This window comes from Carlito syrichta, unplaced genomic scaffold (genome assembly GCF_000164805.1).
Source record: "Carlito syrichta isolate Samal-C Ts95f unplaced genomic scaffold, Tarsius_syrichta-2.0.1 Scaffold301856, whole genome shotgun sequence".
Lineage (NCBI taxonomy): Eukaryota > Metazoa > Chordata > Mammalia > Primates > Tarsiidae > Carlito > Carlito syrichta.
Window position 1 is genome coordinate 158,495 of NW_007245952.1, and position 21,904 is coordinate 180,398.

Below are 21,904 nucleotides of genomic sequence, written 5' to 3' on the forward strand. Positions count from 1 at the left end.
TGTGCATACATATTATATTTCATTGTGGAATATTACACACACAGGCAGATTTTTGTCAATACCGGTGCTTTCCAGTGAGTCACATCTAATGAGAGTTGTGAAATAACTTTAGTGGTTTGTGATTAGCATTTTTATATGAAATAGAACATCAGAGAAGATCCCGTGTATTAAGACTAAGATTGTTAGCCGGGCTCGGTGGCTCAGCCTGTAATCCCGCGCCTTTGGGAGGCTGAGGTGAGTGAATTGCCTGAGCCCGCGGGTTCAAGACCCGCCTGGGCAGCGAGACCTCATCTCTACAATAAATCAAAAAATCAGCCGGGCATGGTAGCACATGCCTGTAATTCCGGCTACTCGGAAGGCTGAGGCGGAAGGATCGCTGGAGCCCAGCAGGTCGAGGCTGCGGTGGCCGGGAGCGACCACTGCACTCCAGTCTGGGCGACAGAGTGAGACTCCGACTCAAGAAAAAAAGAAAAAAAAAGACTAAGATTGCTTTGTGAAAAATATTGTCCCATATACATATTTAATATCACTACATAGGTATGTGTTCTTGAATTACCATATAATTTGCACTTCCTGCTGTGAGTGCAGTCAAAAAAATTTGAAGGGCGCACCCTTGCGTGCACCAGGGTGGTTATGAGTGGGGCTGTGGTATCACACCACCTGGATGTGAATCCGCAGTCATTTATGGGCCACATGGCCCTCAGCAAGGCACTTATCTGTGCCTCAGTTTATCTGTCAAGGGGGTATAATAATAGCACTTCCCTGTAGTGTTCTTGCTGGGAGTCAATGAAATAATGTGTAGAAGGAGACACACGGACAGTGAGTGTGACAGTCAGTGTCCCCCAGGTGGTGACGGGCTCGGGGCTGGACAGCCAGAAGTCAGACGAGGAGTATCGTGAGCTCTTCGACCTGGCCCTGAGGGGCTTGCAGCTGTTATCCAAGTGGAGCGCACACGTCATGGAGGTGGTAGGTGTCCCCAGGCGAGAGCCTCATGTGGGCCTTGTCCCCTGGAGTCTGTCTCTTCTTCCCAGCACTCTTTGTTAACAGCTTAATGGAGATGGACTTCATATACCATACCATTTACCCATTTAAGGTGTCGGTTCATTGGTTTTTAACAGAGTTGAATAACCACAGTCAAATTTAAACTATTTTCATCTCTTCAAAAAGAAAAGAGATGTGTTATCACCTTCCCAGCCCTTCAGCCCTAAGCAGTCTATTTTCTATGTCTATAGGTTTCCTACCCCAGATGTTTCATAGGAATAGAATTATACAATATGTGGCCTTTTGTGTCTAACTTCTTTTTTTTTTTTTGAGTTGGAGTCTCACTCCATCGCCCAGGCTAGAGTGCAGTGGCATGCTCATGGCCACTGCACCTTTGACCTACTGGGCTCAGGAGATCCTTCTGCCTCTGCCTTCCAAGTAGCCAGAACTACAGGTGCGTGCTACCACGCCTGGCTAATTTTTGATTTATTGTAGAGACAAGGTCTTAACAAGTTGCCCGGGTTGGTCTTGAACCTGCGAGCTCAGGCAATCCACTTGCCTTGGTCTCCCAAAGTGCTGGGATTACAGGCTGAGCCACCGATCCTGGCCTGTATCTTGCTTCTTATATTTCACATGTTTTCAAAGTATATCCATGTTGTAGTGTGAATCAGTACTTTTTTCCCTTTTTGTGGCTGAATAATATTCCATGGCACAGATCCATGAACCGATTGATGGACATTTGGGTTATTCCCACTCTCCCCAGTACTCGTGGAAGCTGGTCCACCCCACGGACAAGTTCTGCAACAAGGACTGCCCTGGCACCGCAGAGGAGTACGAGAGAGCCACGCGCTACAATTACACCAGTGAGGAAAAATTTGCCTTCGTAGAGGTAGGTGCCGACCCCTGCATCTCGCCCTCCCAAGAATGCTGCTCATGGGGGTTGCAGAGCCGTTCTAAGCAAGACCACAGCATCAGTTGTCCTAATTTGCATGTGCTTCCCAATCCCCTCTTCCCTTCTGTATTAATCTGTCAAAAGTTATGCAAGAATGATTAGCAACTCATTCGTTCTTAAAAATCCAAAGAAAGACGTCCACCCCACTAGAAAAATGGGCAAAAAGAAACCAACAGAAGAAACAAAAGAAAACAAATGGGAGATGCCCAGACTGATGAGAGGTCCAAGAAATACAGATTGGAATAAGGTGGGGTATGGTGTTTACCCATCAGGACAGCAAAGATTTGAAAGATGGGTGATGCCTGCTGCAGGTTGAAGTGTGGGGAATAGACTTTTTCAGATATTTTTTGTGATCAGTCTATATTTTATAGACTTTCTACACAGGCAGTCTGATCGTATGTATTTACATGTTTAATGTACATACCCTTTGTCCAAGAAGTTCTTCTGGGAACATATCCTAGAGAAATAAGCCAACTGTGCAGGGCTTTGTGGAGACAGATGCTTATCACAATGTTGTTTACAATACCAAAATGTGTGAAACAACTCAAATGTCCTTCACTATGGGACATTTAAATTAATATCCAGTGATATTGTTGAATACTATGCAGCCTCTAAGAAAGATATACCTTTGTGGTAAGCTATGCTCAGTATATTGCTAAGTTAAAAAAAAAAAGTTAAACAATAACATATCTGGAGTTTCCATGTATATAAGAAAGAAGTAGAAATATATCTAGAAATAAATATACAAACATAAATATGAACATAAAAATATGTAAAGAAGTATGTGACATATCTAAATACATATCAACATATAAAATAATGAAAATTTAAATATAAACAATTTAGACCAAAAAAAGAACAGCAAGCAAAAGGATTCCACTTATACTAAAATTAATATACTTTTATATATTTGTTCAAAACTAAAGGGCATAAATATTAATATTATGTGTACCAGCAACTTCTGGACTGAGGATTCTTTCTCCTTCATAAGCATTTGAATTGTTTTTTCTGTTTATTTGATTACAAAATAGTATTTCTGTTTGGGAGGAATACTCCTTCATACTAGGTTGTGACAGCTACCACTTGGTTGACCAATTTGAAACCTACAAGTCTAGAAGTTAGAGTCTTGGTCCTAGCCTGGGCCCTGTGGTTATTTCAATTCCCTGAGCGTCCTTATCTGTAAAATGGAGCTGATAGTCTCTTGCTTCCTCTCCCATCCTAGGATTATTGTTGGGAATCAAACTATAAATGTCAAATAAGATAATGAATAGATGAACTTTTAAAACTTAAAGAATCATACAGATGTGGGTGGTGAGAGTTTTCTCTTGGTCTCCAAGCTTCACTGTAAAGCACGGAGATTCTGTGGAATAATTTCAGAAAGGAGAAAAATTATAGTCACACTTGACACTGTCCTGAGTGGCCCTGGTACCTCTTGGCACTTCTGTTGCTAATAATCAGCCTGGAAGAAAAGTTTCCCAGTCACCCTCACTGGAACTGAAAGCCATCCTCAAGACTCTTTAGAATGAGACATTCAGAGGGCACGTGCCACTTTGTAAAACTGTCTGTGTGTGTGTTCTTTACTGAGAGGAATGCACATGTGCCGTAGGTGATTTCGGAGATGCCCACTCATCTTCCCACAGCCTCATGTCATGGTCCAGATACAACCACCAGGAACATCTTGCTATATTTCCTTTCCTAAGGACTCGCTGAGAGGTTTTTATCTTATGAGTTGTATCTCATGAGTAAAACATGTTAAAAGGTTTAAAGAGAAAAATAGTTCTATGTGACCTTTAACAATAAAACAAAACAAAAGTAGTGACTTCCACCACCCACTCCACCCTGAATCCCCAAATAAGAAACATTGTTCAACTTGTTAAGCTATTTCTTCTGTTGTTTCTCTCTGGAGTAACAGGTTTATGAGACCATTTCTTGTTTTTGTCAACTATGACATTTTCTATTAATTGAAATGACATTTTCTATTAACATTATCTACTTGAAGTGATAAGGATTTATCACCCTTTCATCCCCACCTCCCACCCCACCCCCATCACACCCAGTTCCCTTCCCCCATCCTCCCATAGTAGCAATTTCATACTTTTTGGTAAAATCAATAGTTACCTATGTTATTATAACGAAGTAACTATTGTTCATCACCAAGTCACATGATCTAATGTGAATTCATTTATTTTCTTGCACAACTTTGTTTTTTCTAGAGTTACCAATGCCTTACTTTTTTTTTACTTTTATGAATTTACCAAAAAGGTAACATCAAACATACCAACAAAATGTCAAACTCCTTACAAAATAGTCCATCACAATCATTATTTTATGAGTTCTGTTACTCTTTTTTTCTTGGAGCCATTTCTCCTGAAGCTCTCTTTTCAAATCCTTTCCAATCTGCACTGGCTGGCAGCCCAGCCACTGCTCCAAGGGTCTCCTCGTTATCTTGGGGGTTTGCCTTTTTCCTTGTATTCAGGCAGTATATCCTCCAATCGCTTTCTGAGAAAGGCATTAACAGGAGAAAAATGTTTTAGAACTTGGCTGTCTGACAGTATTTTTATTTAGTCTTACTTTGTAGTTTGACTGCACACAGAATTCTAAATTATGAATATTTTTCCCAAATTTTTGAAAATATTATTTCATTGTCTTCTAGCCTCTAGTGTTATTCTTGAAAAATTGGATTCTGTTCTAATCCCTGATTCCTTGTTTCTTTCCTGTAGAAGTTTTAAAATAACATTTCTATTGAGATATAATTTACATAAAATAAAAGTCACCCTTTTTAACAAGTCAGCCACTTTTAATATATTCACAAAGTTGTATAACCATCCCACTGTCGAATGTTGTAGAACATTCTTGTCACCCCCAAAAGAAACCCATGCCCATTAGCCGTCACTTCCCATTTTCCTCTCTACCCCCAATCTCTGACAACCACTAGTCTATTTTCTGTATATATAGATCTGTCTATTCTGGAGATTTTATCTAAATGGAATCATATAATATGTGGTCCTTTGTGACTGACTTCTTTGACTTAGCATACCATTCTCTAGGTTGACCCATGATGTCGCATGTAGCACTCTATTCGTTTGCAGTTGAATAATACTCCATTGTATGGCCAGTTCACCTTTGTTTGTATATACATCAATTGATGAGCATTCAGGTTGTTGCAACTGTCTGGCTGTTATGAATAATGCTAATACGGACATTCATGTGCAGGTTTTTGTGTGGGAATATGTTTTCATTTCCCTTCCCTAGGTGTGTACCTAGGAATAGAGTGCTGGGTCATGGAGTGACTCTATGTTTACAATTTTGAGAAGTTGCCAGACTGTTTTTCAGAGTTGTTGTGCCATTTTACAGTTTTACCAGCACCTGTAGGTTTGTAGTTTCTTCACAGTGCTGTCATCACTTCTTGTTGTCTTTTCCATCTTAGCCATCTTAGTGGGTGTGAAACGCTATATCATTGTGGTTTTGATTTGCATAGCCCTTATAACTAATGATATTCAGTATCTTTTCATGTGTTTATTGGTTGTCTAGTTTTGGAGAAATGTCCATTTAACTTTGTTGCTCATTTTTAAATTGGGCTATCTTTTTGTTGTTGAGTTGTAAGAGTTTTATATATTCTGGTTACAAATCTTTTATCAGATATGTAAATTGCAAAAACTTTCTCCCATTCCAAGGAGTGTCTTTTCACTTTCTAGATGGTGCTTTGTGCTTTGAAGTGCTAAAGTTTTTAATTTTGATGAAGTCCAATTTGTTTTTTCACTTATGCTATTGGTGTCATATTCGCTAAGAAACCATTGCGCACTCCAAAGTCACAAAGATTTACTCTTCGTGTTTTCCTCTGAGAATTTTATAGTTTTTAGCCAGGCACAGTGGCTCACGCCTATAATCCCAGCACTTTGGGAGGCCGAGGATTGCCTGAGCCCATGGGTTCGAGACCATCCTGGGCAACTCGATGGGACCTCATCTCTATAGTAAATCAAATAATTAGCTGGGCATGTGCATGTAGTTCCAGCTACTTGGAAGGCTGAGACAGAAGGATCACCTGAGCCCAGCAGGTCGAGGCTGCGGTGGCCATAAGTGTGCCACTGCACTCCAGCTTGGGTGACAGAGTGAGACACCAATTTAAAAAATATATAGAATTTTATAGTTTTTGCTCTTAAATTAAAGCCTTTGATTCATTTTGAGGTGATTTTTGTGTATAATATGAAGTAGGAGTACAGCTTCATTCTTTTGCAAGTGCATAGCCATTTGTCCCTGCACCATTTGTTTAAAAGATTATTCTTTCTCCATTGAATTGTAGTAATCTTGTCAAAAATCAATTGACCATATATGTGAAGGTTTGTTTCTGGACTTTCAGTTTCCTTCCATTGCTTTGTATGTCTATCCTTGTGCCAGTACCACAGTTTTGCGTACTATGGCTTCGTAGTAAATTTCAAAATCAGGAAATGTAAGTCTTTGAACTTGGTTCTCTTTTTTATCTCTGTAATTTCATAGGCTTATCTCTTTATCCTTGCTTTTCTGAAATTTCACTCTGAGACATGCTGATGAGGGCCTTTTACATTCATTGTTTTGTATACTAAATAGGCCACTTCAATGTGGTAACACATGTCCTTTAGAACTGAGAAATTTCTTGTATTCATATTTTAATTTAGGCAATTTTTTCTCCTGTGTTTCTCTCTTCTTTCTTTCTGGGTTTTCTGTTTGTCAGTATCTAGTCTCTAATTTTTTAATCTTTTCTCTCTTAGTATACCATACTTATTTTTGGTCTGCTTTATGGAATATTTCCTTAAATTCAACTTTCAACTTTATTGGGAGTTTTTATTTTGGCTATCATATTTTTAATGTCCAAAAGTTCTTTCTTGTTTTCTGCATATTCCTTTTTATAACTCCCTACTCTTGAGTCATAAATGTGATATCCCCATGAGGATTTTATAGTTTTTTATAATCAGTTTTATTGATACACAGCATACATTCAATAAATTTCATCCATATAAAGTATATAATTCAGAAAGTTTTTGCTAGTTGTATACACCTGTGTAACTACAAACACAATTAAGATACAGAACATTTCTACCTGCCCTTAAAGATTTGTTTTGCTACCTTGTAATCCATCCCTATGCATTCACCCCTGGCCCCAGGCAACCACTTACCTATTTTTATTACCATAGATGTATTTGTATTTTTTAGAATTTTATGTGAGTGGAATCATACAGTATATATTGTTTTGTATTTCCTTTCTTCTCCTTAGCATAATAATTTTGAGATTCAATCACATTGTTTTGTGTATCAGTACTTTGCCCCTTTTTATTGCTAAGTAGCATTCCATTGTACGGATATACTACAATTTGTTTATCCATTTAATTTGGATACATGGGGCCATTTCCAGCTTTTAGCAACTCTGAATAAAGTTGCTCTAACTACTTGAGTATAAATAGTCTTTGTGTGGACATAAATTTTTATTTGTCTTGGAATGGTCATGTTTTAGGGGTATGTTTAACTTTTTAAGAAACTTCCAGTTTTCTGAAGTAGTTGTATCATCTTATATTCCTACCAGTTGTATGTGAGAGTTCTGGTGTTCTTCACCCTCACAGTCTTTGATATTGTCAGTCTTATTAATTTTTGTCATTCTAATGGGTATGCAGTCAAATATCACTGAGGTTTTAGTTTTATTTCCCTGAAGACAAACTATATTGAGTATCTTTTCATGTACTTATTGGCCATTTATATATTTTCCTCTGTGAAGTATTGTAGTCTTTTGCCCATTTCTAAAAATTGGGTTTCAAGTCTTCTCTTATTGAATTTGGAAAATCCTTTCTACATTTTAGATGCAAGTCTGTAGTCATGTATGTGTTGTAGATTTTTGTTTTCATCAATGATTTTGCTTTCTCATTTTTGTCAGAGTGCCTTTTGAAGAGCACCTATTTTTAATTTTGATAAAGTCCAATTTATCAGTTATTTTGTAAAGATTTGTGGTTTTGTGTTTCAGCTAAGATATCTTCCTGTAGCCCCAAGTTGCAAATGTTTTTCCTTAGGTCCAACAGACCTGCGCACTCTACAATATTTGAAGTTATTCTGAAGCATCTTCATGATCTGTTTCTTTACACTGTTGGTTCCAGTGAAAATCCTTACCCTCTGAACTTCCGTTTTCACACTATTTCCACCTACCTCAAATGTTACTTTTCTTCCTTTAAGTGTTAGAGAATTAAGCTCATTCATTCATTTATTTGTTGCTTTTCAACAAAATTTCTCATCTTCTTTATTTGTCCAATGTGTCCTAATTTCTCTAACCGAGAGCCCAGATTCTCTGTTGATCTAACAGTCCTCCATGTCTCTCACCCATTACTTCTCTGCACGAAAGCCTCTCACCAGCAAAATCATTACACTGTTGGTTCCAGTGAAAATCCTTACCCTCTGAACTTCCATTTTCACACTATTTCCACCTACCTCAAATGTTACTTTTCTTCCTTTAAGTGTTAGAGAATTAAAGAGGCTTAGGATCTAAGCTCATTCATTCATTTATTTGTTGCTTTTCAACAAAATTTTTCATCTTCCCACCATGAGGTGTGCCCAGGCACCAACTGTGAGGTGTGCCCAGTGTTGTGGGCCTATCCCTGCATGCTCCAGCCTGGTGCAGAAGGTGGAACACATCACTATGGGTGTGACGTGTGTGGGAGTTGTGCAGAGGATGACTTTCCCTCTGAATTCTGAGTCAACTGAGAAATTAACAGTAGAGGCTCATGGGGTCAAATGATTGGATTTGGCTGGGCGCAGTGGTTCACGCCTGTAATCACAGCACTTTGGGAGGCTAAGGCGGGAGAATTGCTTGAACCCAGAAGTTCAAGACCAGCCTGGGCAACATAGCAAGACCTCATTTCTACAAAATGGCATGGTGGCACATGTCTGTAGTCCAGCTACTCGGGAGGCTGAGGCAGAAGGATCACCTGAGCCCAGAAGGTCAAGTCTGTGGTGAGCCATGATTGTGCCATTGTACTCCAACCTGGGCGGCAGAGTAAGACCCCCCAACTCAAAAAAAAAAAAAAAGATCTAATTTATTGCCGGTTAAGCTGAATTAGAGAAACCATGGCTTCCACTCAAGGTTTCCACTGTCTTCCTCTTCCTCCCTTCCATCTCATAAATGTACTTCAGGGCAGTAGGTCAAGCAGCTGCAGATACATGCCTCCCTTCTTCAGCACGGGCAGGAGATAATTAGTGGGATGAGAAGGCAGGAACCCAGAAGAGAGGCCACAGACCCCCATAAGAGAGGGCCAGGGCCGGGCTGGGCTGGGTGGCTTTCACTGCACACACTTGAATCCTGTCTCTCCAAGCAGATATGAAGTCGAGGGGTAGGGAGGAGGTAAACAGAAGAGCAGATGCTTTTCCTCCAAGATTTCTACAGGAGAAGCTTTGTTTTTATAAACCCAAGCAGTATCTGGCTAAATGATCACAGAAACAAAGATTGTCAAAATTTTTTGGAAAATGTTATGGTAAAAAAAATTTCTATTTGAGGACCAGGTGTGGCGGCTCATGTCTGTAATCCCAGCATTTTGGAAGGCTGAGGTGGGAAGATCACTTGAGGCCAAGAGTTTAAGACCAGCCCGGGCAACATAGTGAAACCCCATTTCTACCAAAAAAAAAAAAAGTTCTTTTTGACATGGTCTATGGGTGCATGATACATGGAAAGGCCTCTGAAAGCCAAAGTTCTACTCAAAATGTGGTCCCTGGACCAGTTGTGTCACCAGTCAACCATAAAATCGGGAACTTGTGCCAGGATGCAAATAAACTGTATCATGAAGTATACCAGTCAGTCAAGCTGATACCTTTGTTTTATAGCAAGCCTTTCTTGATGAAGGCAGCAAAGCACTGCTTTGCTTATGTACTGGAACTTGTTTCTTACCTAGCCGTGAACCCGAACTTTGAGTAGCACTGGCCTCTGGACATCTCACACCACACACCCTCCCCCTGCAAGGTGCTGACGGGTAAGTGGCCAGGCTGGTGTGCCGAGGTGTGGTGAGCCTGACTCTTGATCTGTGCCCATCCAGGTGATTGCCATGATCAAAGGCCTGCAGGTGCTCATGGGCAGAATGGAGAGCGTCTTCAACCAAGCCATCAGGAATACCATCTATGCGGCCCTGCAGGACTTTGCTCAGGTGACACTGCGTGAGCCATTGAGACAAGCAGTACGCAAGAAGAAGAACGTTCTCATCAGGTGGGTCTTCAGATAGCCCTTTTCAGGGGCATATCAGAAGTCAGCAGTGCTAGGAACAGGCTACAGAGGAAGTTTCCTGCTCAGTAAGCTTCCAGGTTAGCCTCTGAACACACACAGATCCTTTCAGCAAGTTCCAGTGGGCCTCCTTAGGAGACTGGACATTTGGAATGAATTAAGCCTTCATCACTGGTTTGAAGCCCTTAGCCACCATTGTCTAGCTGTGTGAACTTAGTCAAGTGACAAACCTTCTCCAAACCTAAGTTTTCCTCATCTGTAAAATGGGGGTTATAATGGTACCGACTTCATTCATAGCCTGTTGGATGATGAAATGAAATAGTCCACCTGTAGACCAAAGCACATGGCAAAGTGGAGTCAGTATGCTACACATCTAAGCTATTATTTAAAACTTTAACTCTACAGAGATTTGATTGGATTCACGAGTCTTCCCTGTAACCAAAAGGAAAAAGAATCATCTTGCCTCACCCAAGTTCTGTCTTACATCATGGGCTCACAGCTGAGTTCTCAGACATCCTATAGGCGTCAGAACCATGTGGGACACTTGCTAAGATGCAGATTTCTGGACTGCACCTAAAATCTGTTAAGCCAGCATCTCAGGGGATAGGAGGCAGGAATGAGCATGTGTCAGAGCACCTCAGGAATTCAAACGCAGATGGTCCTGGGACATCATGGGCTTAGAAACACAGGCTTGGAGCACCTCCTTCCGGTGGTGAGACCTGGTCTGAGTCTCAGTTCTTCTTTCTCCAGCGTCCTGCAGGCAATTCGGAAGACCATCTGTGACTGGGAGGGAGGGCGAGAGCCCCCCAATGACCCATGCTTGAGAGGGGAGAAAGACCCCAAAGGTGGATTTGACATCAAGGTGCCCCGGCGTGCGGTGGGGCCATCCAGCACGCAGGTAAGCGGATCCAGGCTCAGGCCAGCTTTGTTGGCTCAGAGGCCAGCTGGGCCATGGTGGGTCATTGTGGCTGGGCCACAGGACAATGGAACTGGGGGTCCTCAGTCAGGTGGGGCAGGGTTGAGCAACCACTCTGGTCTTATCCCACCATCTTGTTTTGATATAGGAAGGAAGACCACTGGCTTAAGATTCAGGAGACCTGGATTCTAGTCCTAGATACCTATGTGACCTCGGGCATGTTGCACGATCTCTCTGTGCCTCAGTTGTCTAATCTGGCCAATAGGGATAATACCGTATCCACCTAACCCAACTGTCTTCTAGTCCTATGAAGTACACATTCCAAAGTACAGGAGGAGTTTAAATGGAATCTATATGCATCTATCCTGTCCCTCTTTAATAAGCCCTGGCTCCTTCCCCTGCACTGATATCCTACCTTGGAAATTCACAAGTTCTACTTCTGACCTGCTGTGTGATCTTGGGCAAGCGTTTTGTCCTCTCTGAGCTCTGATTATTTTGTCTGTAAAAATGAACACTTTGGATGAGATAATGTTACTGAAAACGTCCCTTATTCCTCACAGAGTATCAAAAGCCCTAAGCCCCTTAGAGAAGGTCTTGTATTCAAAATATTCAGAGTTGCCCACTGGAACTTTTGTACAAGAGGCTGCCTGTGGCTTATCCAAAGCCATCATAAAATTGTAGGGAAAAAAAGAGTAAATATATAATCTGGGCATCTTAGTTAAATCCTTGCCACCTGCTTACGACTAAATAGTTTCTGGCAGTCTCTTTAAGGTAATGAAGAAAGCAGAATGGTCCATTGCAGCCTCCAGCCGGGGTCTCTCAGGCCCAGGAACCCTGGCCAAGCATGCAGCGTCAGGTGGCCTCTTGGCCTCTCTCTGCTCTGAGTCGTCCAAGATGAGGCGCTTGAGGTCTGCCTCCCGACCCTCCTCCCTGTGTGTGTGTGTCTATGTCTGGGCAAGGGGCTGGGGGCCAGGGCAGGGGCAAGGTGGGTTCTCGGCAGGGCCTTCCTAACTTCCTTGGCTTCACAGCCCTCTGCCAGTGTGCACTCATCTCACCTGCGGGTGTGGAGCATCCCAAGAAAGTGTCTCCAGGTCTGTGTAGTATCGAGGGACAGAGGCCTTCCAACCCAGAGGCCCTGTCGGGGTTGGGCAGGAGTTTCTGTAAGTCCTAAGACATGAGAGAGGACGAGGCAGACAAGGCACAGGAGGAACTGGAAAGAAGGAAGAAGATGGGAGAGAGAGAGAGAAGAGGAGAGGGAGAGGAGAGGAAGGAGTATTTCCATAGATATCATGAGGCAGAGGGTCACCAACAGGGCCCCTCTGCCCCCAGATGCCACCAGGTCACACTAGGTGGCACAGATAGACAGCCAGATCTGGGAGAGTTCTTAGAGAAAAGCCAGCCCCTCCCCTATCTTACAGATGGGGAAACTGAGGTCTAGAGACAGGAAGTGACTTGTCCAAGTCACAAGGTGAGTCCCAGGTGGAGGTGGGACAAGAACCCAGGTCTCCTGACTCCCACCAGGGCTCTGTCACGGCCTCCGGAACACAGTAGACTTGGGCGTCTCACACAGCTGGGATGGAGACTGTTCTCGCAAATTAAATGCTCTTTAAATAACAGTAGGCGGGGAAAGAGTCACCCTCTTTGGATGGAACCTGTTTTCAGATACGGTTTTCTGTAAGTCAGTCAGTACCACGACAGACTGAACTCGATGAATCCTTCCTATGAGGACTCGAAAGGCCGTCATGAGAAGAGTGCTTCTCGTTCTCAGGGACCAGCAAGACATGCCCGCCGATAGGCTGCACTGGCAGCCATGGTGGTTCCTTTGCCACAAGGGGAAGGCCTGTGACAGGGGCAGTGTGTCGCGCGTGTCCATGGCTGCACTGCCCGTATCAGTGCCAGGCCCGTGGTGGGGAAGGTCCTAGAGAAGCTCCCGGATGGACGTGGTGCTGGGAGGTTGGAGCGTCCCAGAGGCGGCCCCAGCAGTCGCGGCGGCTCTCCCACCGTATACAATACCTCTTGCTTTTCTCTCTCTCTCTCTCTCTTTCTCTCTCTCCCTCTTCCCTGTCTCTCCTGCCCTCCCATTCCCTCTTCCTTCTCTCCTATCTATGTCTTAGGCCTGCCAGTGGTCCCCGAGGGCTTTGTTTCACCCCACTGGTGGCACACAGGGCCGAAGAGGCTGCCGATCCCTGGTATAACACCGCCTGGCTGGGTTGGTTGGGGTAGCCTTCTCGAGGATGCGGCAGGAATGGACTAGCCTGGCTCCTCAACCCTTTCCGGCCCTAAGATTCAAAGACAAATGATGTGGAGAGATCTAGATTAGCAAAGAGAACAACCCTTCCGCACTTGCCTCCTTTGCACTCGAGGCACTCTGTAAGCAGGAGTTAATTGTCTAGTAGCCTCCTGTGTAAGTACCAACGTTAACCCGCTTTCCACCCAAGCTTTCGGCAGGCTGTGCAATGCAGCCGACGCCACCAAGGGCGCCCTCGCTCAGGAGCAGAGGGAACATGCTTGAGGTGTGGGAGGGGGCTCATTCTGATCTCATCCCATTTCATAGTTCTTCACCTGTTAGAACTGAGAAGTTCTGGTGTGGAAAGGCATCTGGTCCAACCTCCTCATGTTACATAAGACAACTGAGGCCCAGAGTGGGGGCTTGGTTGCCTAAGGTCACACAGCAAGTCAGTGGCAGTGCCTGGCCTTGAACCCTGGTCTTTTGACTCCCAATCCGGTGTTCCACCCATGGCGCCTGTGGCCATCTTGGAAAACGGGGAGTGACTCTGGGGTGACATAGAATGAGGTTCTCCTCTGATGTCCTCACCCTTGGTCATGCACAGCTGACGGAGCCTCTCCCTGGGCCTTGAGCTACCTGGCGTGACCAAGTCCGCCTGTGCAGCAATGTCGTGGGGCCTGGGCCGGCCAGTCTCCCTCTTGTAGGTTTTCGTGGCTCTAAAGTTACTTCTCCAACCCCAAACCGGTGCTTCATTAGGATAGTGCTTTTTAAGAGCAGGCATCTGCAGAAAAAAGAGGAAAAAAAATGCAGCACAGAGCAACCTCTTCTGCCGGGATGGAGGGTGGCTTCTGACCTTTCCTCATACTTTCTTTTTCAAGCTGTACATGGTGCGGACCATGCTGGAATCGCTCATCGCAGACAAAAGTGGCTCCAAGAAGACCCTGAGAAGCAGCCTCGATGGGCCCATCGTGCTTGCCATAGAGGACTTCCACAAGCAGTCCTTCTTCTTCACGCACCTGCTTAACATCAGCGGTGAGCTGCAGTGCCCGCAGGGGGCAGGGGGCAGGGGGCAGGGGGAAAGGGCTCCAGAACGACTGAGGCCCACAGGCTAGAACTTGCAAAGAGACGTGATCTCTGACCCCTGGGGGCACATGTTGCCTCCTAGAACACACCACACACTTTCTACTAGACTTTGGGAGGCAGGCGAAGCTAGGTTTGGTCCAGCTGTTCTGACTTAGCTAAATGTTTGGCAAACGTGTCGTGAAGTCCGTGGAAGAGGGCGATTGAAACCAGGAACACGCACGTACGTACAGACATACACATGAGGTGCTAGATCAGCCTTCTGCAGCTTAGTACTTGTTGCTTCCAGCAGGGGAGGCTCCCCGCTACATCCGATCCTGTGTCCTTTCCTCTTCCTATCCTTTCAGCAGGATGACAGCCGGGTTGGACAGCAAAAGGCAGAGGAAGGGTAGCATCCCAGGGACAGGAGTGTCTTAATGTGTTTGTTGGTACTGAGAAGAGTTATCTTATTAAGCAATACAAGCAACTCCATTAGAGAGTAGCATGAGAAAGGCCTTCAAGGCCTCCAAACAGGACAGGATCTGGGAATTACCACACACAAGGAGTCAAGGAGCCATGGTCCAGCTGAAGACAGGCACTTGGGGGCCTGTCTTGACACTGTGTCTGTAGGACAAGCACACTTTTTACACTTAGATTGTGGGTTTTCTGATGGTTTTGTGGAGGGATGAAGGGAATTATGGGGGCTTCTGCAAGCTCTAAAACATCTACCCCCATCACATGGCCTCTTAACAAATGCTATTTTCCAAGTGGATGTCAGACTTGCCTTCGAGTACAAGAGAGTAGGACCTGCTGATCAATATTAGAACCTCTGTGTGCCTACCACAGTGGCAATCATAACAATAAACATGTAATAAAAACACCAAGAACTAAGATCTTTAGGGCTTCCTGTGTGTAACCCAAGGCTCCGTCTCTTGCACTTTCAGAAGCCCTGCAGCAGTGCTGCGATCTCTCCCAACTCTGGTTCCGAGAATTCTTCCTGGAGTTAACCATGGGCCGGCGAATCCAGTTCCCCATTGAGATGTCCATGCCCTGGATTCTGACGGATCACATCCTGGAAACCAAAGAACCTTCCATGATGGAGTAAGAGGCAGGGTGGGACCAGCAGGAGGTTCCCCGGGGTGCAGGTGGAGGACAGTTTGCCAGTGAGTTCTGTTCTTTCCAGAAGGAAGTACTTAGTTGACTAGAGATGAGGCATGTGTCCCTCCGGGGACGGAGTTCAGACCAAAGCTCAGGCCGCATGAGATCCTCCAACTCAGCCTTGCAGATGGATTCAGAATTGTCCCAGGCCAACCACTCTTCCTATACTATGTCAGACTCCAACAGCTGTGCTCAGAAAATAGTCATCTCAGAGGGTCAGGAAGTTAATATCCTTAACTGTCATCTGATACCTTTTAGTCTCAGATGAGTTTTTCCAGGTCTTGGTTTTATTTGCATTATGGAGTTTTGATTTTCCATGAAGTAGTTCCAAAGCTGCAGAGGCCCTGGAAACACTGGAGAGGACTGAAGCCTGTCTTCCCCTAACTCTGAACTTGTGCAGATTTCTAATCTAGTATCAGCCTGCCTTGGAGGGTCATGAGTAAGCTCTGACTGTGTTTCCCCCTCAGGTATGTCCTCTACCCCCTGGACCTGTACAACGACAGCGCCTACTACGCCCTGACCAAGTTCAAAAAGCAGTTCCTGTACGATGAGATTGAAGCCGAGGCAAGTGGAGGGCTTCTGCTTTTGTGCCTGTAACCTTGCTTCAAGATTCTGGACTTTGCCAAGCTTTTGCTGTCAGCACAGAGTGAGGGGTCAATGCCTTGTTTTGGAGGGTGATCTTCATAATCATGACCGTGAGAAAGGACTGTGTGACAGGACACATTGACACCTCCCGCTCAGGGCTGCCTCCTTTCTCTCCCAATCCCCATACTCTTATTTTGCACCATGAAGGACTTCGTGTACGGGTGTACAGATACCCAAGCTCTGGCTGTCACCTCTGCTAAAAACCTGTGTTACCTTGGCCAACCCTGAGGCCTAAGGGGTGCACACACCCACAAAGCAGTCCACCCCTGGGGGGGTGGAGACAGAGAAAAGAGCATATAGCCCTGGAATGGGCTTGAGTCATCTGAACAAGGCTATCAGAGCTGGTTCTAGAAGGGAAAGTGGGATCTGAGTGCCCACCCCCACCTGGACCCTGGAGGAAGGTCCACTGATGACCCTTGAAGCTCAGAGTCCAGGGCAGAGGCCTCAGCTACCTGGGTATGAGGAAGGTACTACACACAACACTGTGTTTTTGTGTTCTGCATGATACATGGGAGTATAAGATAAAAGATATGAAAGCTTTTGAATAGTTAACCTTGAGCCAGGTACAGTGGCTCACACCTGTCATCTCAACACTTTGGGAGACCGAGGCAGGAGGATTGCTTGTGGCCAGGAGTTCAAGATCAGCCTGGGCAACAAAGCAAGATTTCATTTTTACAAAAAAAAAAAAAAAAAAAAAAAAAACTAGGTGAGGCGGCGCACACCTGTATTCCCAGCTACTTGCGAAGCTGAGTCAGGAGGATCACTGGAGCTCAGGGGTTCCAGGCTGTAGTGAGCTGTGATTATACCACTGTACTCCAACCTGCGCAACAGAGCAAGACCCTTTCTCAAAAACAAACAAACAAAAAAGAGTTACCCTTATGGAACTGAGGATTAGGTGATTTAAAAAATCAAAGATTAATCACGTAAATGTGATCTGATTCCTTTGATGCTATATTCATGCCTGGCTGCTGTTACAGCACCATCTCTTTAAAGTCCCACCCATGGCCTTTTCCCGCTCTCACCAGTATCAAAAGATTTGGTTTGCTTCTTTCTGTCAGGTGTAAACTTATCTTCCCACCTGAGCACCACAGTCTGCCACTGAAGTGATAAAATGGGAAGTCATTGCTCATTAGGAACTAAAGGTATTTAAGCCAAGTTTGAAGAAAGCAGCTTTTAAATATCTTATGACTGTCAACTCCTTCATAGTCAAATTTGCAAAGCAAGGTAAAATGACAGGAAGAGACAAGAAAGTCTTGTCATAAGAGGTGGTTGGAAACACTGCAAGGTCAGTCATCAAATGTGAACAGTTGTGGGATCTGGGAAGGCCTGCTGTGGCCTTTCCCAAGCAGCCTGCCCCGGAGCAGCAGAAGACAGGGTGGTGATGGGGAGGCCAGTTCCCCAACAGCCCTTTTGAACTTTGCCTTCCCTGTTGACTAACTGAGGACCCTGAAAGCGAGGGACCAAGCTTACTTGGTCACAGAATCTTTTTTAATCCCCCTTCAAACATCTGGCCCCCAAACACGCTTTGGGCCATCCTGCCCAACTGTTCTTTTGTGGTGGCCTAAGTTCCTGTGATAAAACTAGTCAGGCACCATTGATGTATTCTGCTTCCTCTTTGCCAGGTGAACCTGTGTTTTGATCAGTTTGTCTACAAGTTGGCGGACCAGATCTTTGCTTACTACAAAGCCATGGCTGGCAGGTATGAGAGCCCGGGGCTGTGAACAGCAATCTTAAGACTGCCACCTGGAAGGCAAGGTTTCTGCTGCAAAACCTCTTCTCTTCTGTAGCTCCCGAGGAAAATTGAGCTGTTCCGTGGGTGCTAGAATATAGTGGAAAGGAACCAGGCAGAGATGGTGCTGACCTCACGGAGCCTACAGTCCAGTGGGGGAGGCAGAAATTGATTAAAAATTGATGAATGCACAGTGGCAAGGGAGGTTGCATGGTCTCCATAAAGGAAAAGTTCATGAGAACATATAACAGTTAAACCTGAACTGGTCTTTGCCAGGGGATTAGAAGGGCCATCCTGAGGAAGCAGCATCTGAGTTCCTATGAAGTTGGTGGGAGTGAAGTACAACTAGATGGAAGATAGGGCGGGAAATTGCAGGTGAAAGGACCTACTTATGCAAAGTCCCTGTGGTGGAAGTAAAACGACGACAGCATGGCGACCTCACGGGGCTGTTGAGAGAATTGCTGTGAATTAATACATGTTGGTGTTTCCTACATGACCACAAGAGGGGGCAGGCTGTCCAGTAACACTGTAGAGGTAGGCAGGGCCAGGTCACACTGGCCTTCAGACATTTTTCCTAGGAGTGGAACATCACGGAATCATTGCAAAATACAACGGTGACCTGATTTGAGTATCACTTTTTAAAGTTCGTTCTTAAAAATATAAAAATGAGGACTTGTTGCAAAGACTTATACCTGTAATCTCAGTGCTTTGGAAGGCTGAGGCAGGAGAATTGCTTGAGGCCCGGAGTTTGAGACCAGCTGGGGTAACATAGTGAGGCCCTGGGGTAACATAGTGAAGCCCCATCTCTATACAAAATAAAATTAGCTGGACGTGATCATGTACATCTGTAGTCCCAGATACTTGGAAAGCTGAGGTGGTAGGATCCCTTGATCCTGGAAGTTTGGGGCTGCAGTGAACTCTCATCTCACCCCTGTACCCCAGCCTGGATGACAGAGCAAGACCTTGTCTCTTAAAAAGTTAAATTGTGTGTGAGTGTGTGTGTGTGTGTGTGTGTGTGTGTGTGTGTGTGTAATGGGTTGGAGCTGAACAAGAATGGGTGAGCTAGGAGGCCAGTGGAGAAGTCTGGATCAGAGATGTGTTAGGCTTTAGAGGCTCATTGATATTGCTGGTATATATTGATTTAGACCTGCACGAGTCAGGGGGTTTCAAGAACTTGTAATAGTACCGGTTAAGAAAAAACTCAAGTTATACATATGCGTATTTCCAATTTTATTGGAATTCCAAATGTACAAACGAATAATTTCAAAGATAGTTCCTCACCTTAATAAATCATTTTTCTCTCTATGAAAAGGATTTGCTTCCATTTCTTTCTTTCTTTCTTTTTTTTTTTTTTTTTTTTTTTGAGTCAGAGTCCCACTCTGTCTGCCAGGCTGGAGTGCAGTGGCATACTCACGGCTACCCCAGCATCAACCTGCTGGGCTCAAGTGATCCTTCCGCCTCAACCTTCCAAGGAACCGGAACTACAGGCATGCACTACCACGTCAGGCTCATTTTTTGATATATTGTAAAGACGAGGTCTCACCAAGTTGCTCAGGCTGATCATGAACCCCTGTGCTCAGTCAATCCTCTCGCCTCAGGCTCCCAAAGTGCTACATTTTGTTTTCAGCAGCTAGAATAGCTCTGATGTGTGTCAAAATCAGAGCTGAGGGGCAGCATACCCCAGTTCCTGTTAACACAGGATGTGCATTGAATAAAAATGACTCAAGTGATGGGAAGCATAGAGATCATATGTTTATGATTTCGGGGAAAGCACAGAGGACTCAGCTCTTCATGAAATAGTCACTTAATAAGCATCTGTGGATTGACTGGAGTGGAGTTCCAACAGCAAGCTGGGCTTCCAGCTGCTCTAAGACAATTCTGCTTCCAAATATGCCAATCTGTTGTCTGTATAAACAGATTTAGGTTTGTCAAACCCTGAGTCTTCCTTCATCTGTAATAGAACTTTCACTTTTATCCTTCCCTGTGTCATCAGTGGTTTTTAAAAGTGTCTGGAAGCTTATCCACTGATCAGCTGATGGGCATTTAGGTTGATTCTACATCTTTGCAATTGTGAATTGTGCTGCAATGAATTTGCGGGCACAGGTATCTTTTTTATATAACGACTTCTGTTCCTTTGCGTAGATGCCTAGTAGTGGGATTGCTGGATTGAATGGTAGATCTACTTTTAGTTGTTTGAGAAATCTCCATGCTACTCTCCGTAGAGGTTGTACTAATTTATACTCCCACCAACAGTGTATAAGAGTTAGTTCCCTTTTCTCTGCATCTGTGCCAGCGTCTGTTGTTTTTTGTTTTTTTAATAAGGGCCATCCTGATAAGGTGTTATCTCATTGTGGTTTTAATTTGCATTTCTCTGATGATGAGTGATTTTTGAGCATTTTTGAGCATTTTTTCATGTTTGTTGGCCGTTTGTGTATCTTCTTTTGAGAGATGTATGTTCATGTATGTTCGTGTCATTTGCCCAATTTTTAATGGGATCATTTGCTTTTTTCTTGCTGATTTGTTTGAGTTAATTGTAGATTTTAGAAGCTGTTTGGGGGAGGTGGGGAGGATTCAGAGATAGCCCAGAAGGAAAAGAACAACCCATGCCAATCTTGTCCATTAGAAATATATTGCGGCCATAAATGTGAGCCATAAATGTCATTTTTAGTAGCCACATTTAAACAAGGAAAAAGAAACAAGTGAAATTAAACTTAATAACATATTTCTATTTAGCCTGACATATCCAAAATACTATAATTTTAACATGTAACCAATATAAAAATTTTTAAAGAGTTATTTTTATTTTTTTTCCTAAATCTTCAAAATTTAGTATGTATTTTACAGGACATACTTATTTGGACCAGCACATTTCAAGCACTAAGTAGGCACGTGTGGCTGGTGCAGCTACATTGCACAGCATACATTTAGAGTGTGTCTCTCTCCTGCTTAAAATCTTGAAATGGCCTCCAATTACAAAAGCACCCAGCCTCTTTACTGTGGTCTGGGTGGTCCCACGTGGTCTGGCTCCTAGACTAACATCATCTGTTCCTTCTGCGCTGTGCTCTCCAGCAGGCCCTACTCCTTATCCATGGGGGCCAACTTTCCTTTTCTCAAACATACCGGACTTGCTGTATCTGTGATATCACACCTCCCAGCTCATTCTGTTGTTATCACTCAGGTCTCTGTTCAACAAAGCCTCTGTGGAGAAACTTTCCCTGTTGCCAAATGATCCCATTTTATAATTTTCAAAGCACTTATCACTCTGCAATGTATGCCTTAATGTGAAAGATAATAATTGTACACCTAACTCATAGGGTTGTTATGAGATTAAAAATGACTTGAGGCCAGGCACGCCTGTAATCCCAGCACTTTGGGAGGCCACGGGGGACAGATTGGCAGAGCCCAGGAGTTGAAGACCAGACTAGGCAACATAGCGAGACCTTGTTTCTACAAAAAAAAAAAAAATCAAAAAATTAGCTGGGTGTAGTGGCATGTGCCTGTAGTCCCAGCTGCTCAGGAAGTTGTAAGGATTGCCTGAGCCCAGGAGGTTGAGGCTGCTAAGAGCCATGATTGTGCCACTGCACTCCAGCCTGGACGACAGAGTGAGGCCCCAACTCAAAAATATAAATATAAATAAATAAATAAATATGACTTGAATGTGTATATGTGTATGTATGTTTAAAATGCCTCTAAGTGATACATATTATACAGATGTTTATTGTCGTCTCTGCTCATTTTTTATGTATTATCAGTCTCTTTTCACAAAGCATAAGTTCCCTGAGGACAGGGGCTTTATATCCTCAGTTCCCAGAATGCTTCCCAGGGTACAGCAGGCATGCGTTCAGTTGCTTTTATGGTAGATCAACAAAAGAGAAAATTGGTTTATCTTCTGGTTAGTGTTGCCCACCTCTAACTTAGAAACTCTGCTTCATGTACTGAGCTTCTGTGGCTGAAAAGAAATTTAAAAATAATTATATCTAAGTTGAACAGGTGCAGTGGTTCATGCCTGTGATCCC

The 21,904-nt window shown here is 44.0% G+C and overlaps 1 protein-coding gene across 5 annotated transcripts in view; it reads left to right on the forward strand.

Moving 5' to 3' along the window:
• The window catches only part of CYFIP2 (cytoplasmic FMR1 interacting protein 2), a 144,348-nt gene that overhangs the window by 53,178 nt on the left and 69,266 nt on the right, over nucleotides 1-21,904 (forward strand). For 3 of the 5 annotated variants that reach the window (XM_008055456.2, XM_021711086.1, XM_021711087.1), the window contains 8 exons: nucleotides 847-966; nucleotides 1,745-1,870; nucleotides 9,973-10,139; nucleotides 10,905-11,052; nucleotides 14,176-14,329; nucleotides 15,301-15,457; nucleotides 15,982-16,078; nucleotides 17,782-17,858. In XM_008055456.2, coding sequence (XP_008053647.1) covers nucleotides 847-966; nucleotides 1,745-1,870; nucleotides 9,973-10,139; nucleotides 10,905-11,052; nucleotides 14,176-14,329; nucleotides 15,301-15,457; nucleotides 15,982-16,078; nucleotides 17,782-17,858 — 1,046 coding nt within the window. Of the gene's footprint in view, nucleotides 1-846; nucleotides 967-1,744; nucleotides 1,871-9,972; nucleotides 10,140-10,904; nucleotides 11,053-13,184; nucleotides 13,260-14,175; nucleotides 14,330-15,300; nucleotides 15,458-15,981; nucleotides 16,079-17,781; nucleotides 17,859-21,904 lie in introns of all 5 variants that reach the window. The other 2 variants (XM_008055455.2, XM_021711085.1) reach the window with 1 other exon arrangement.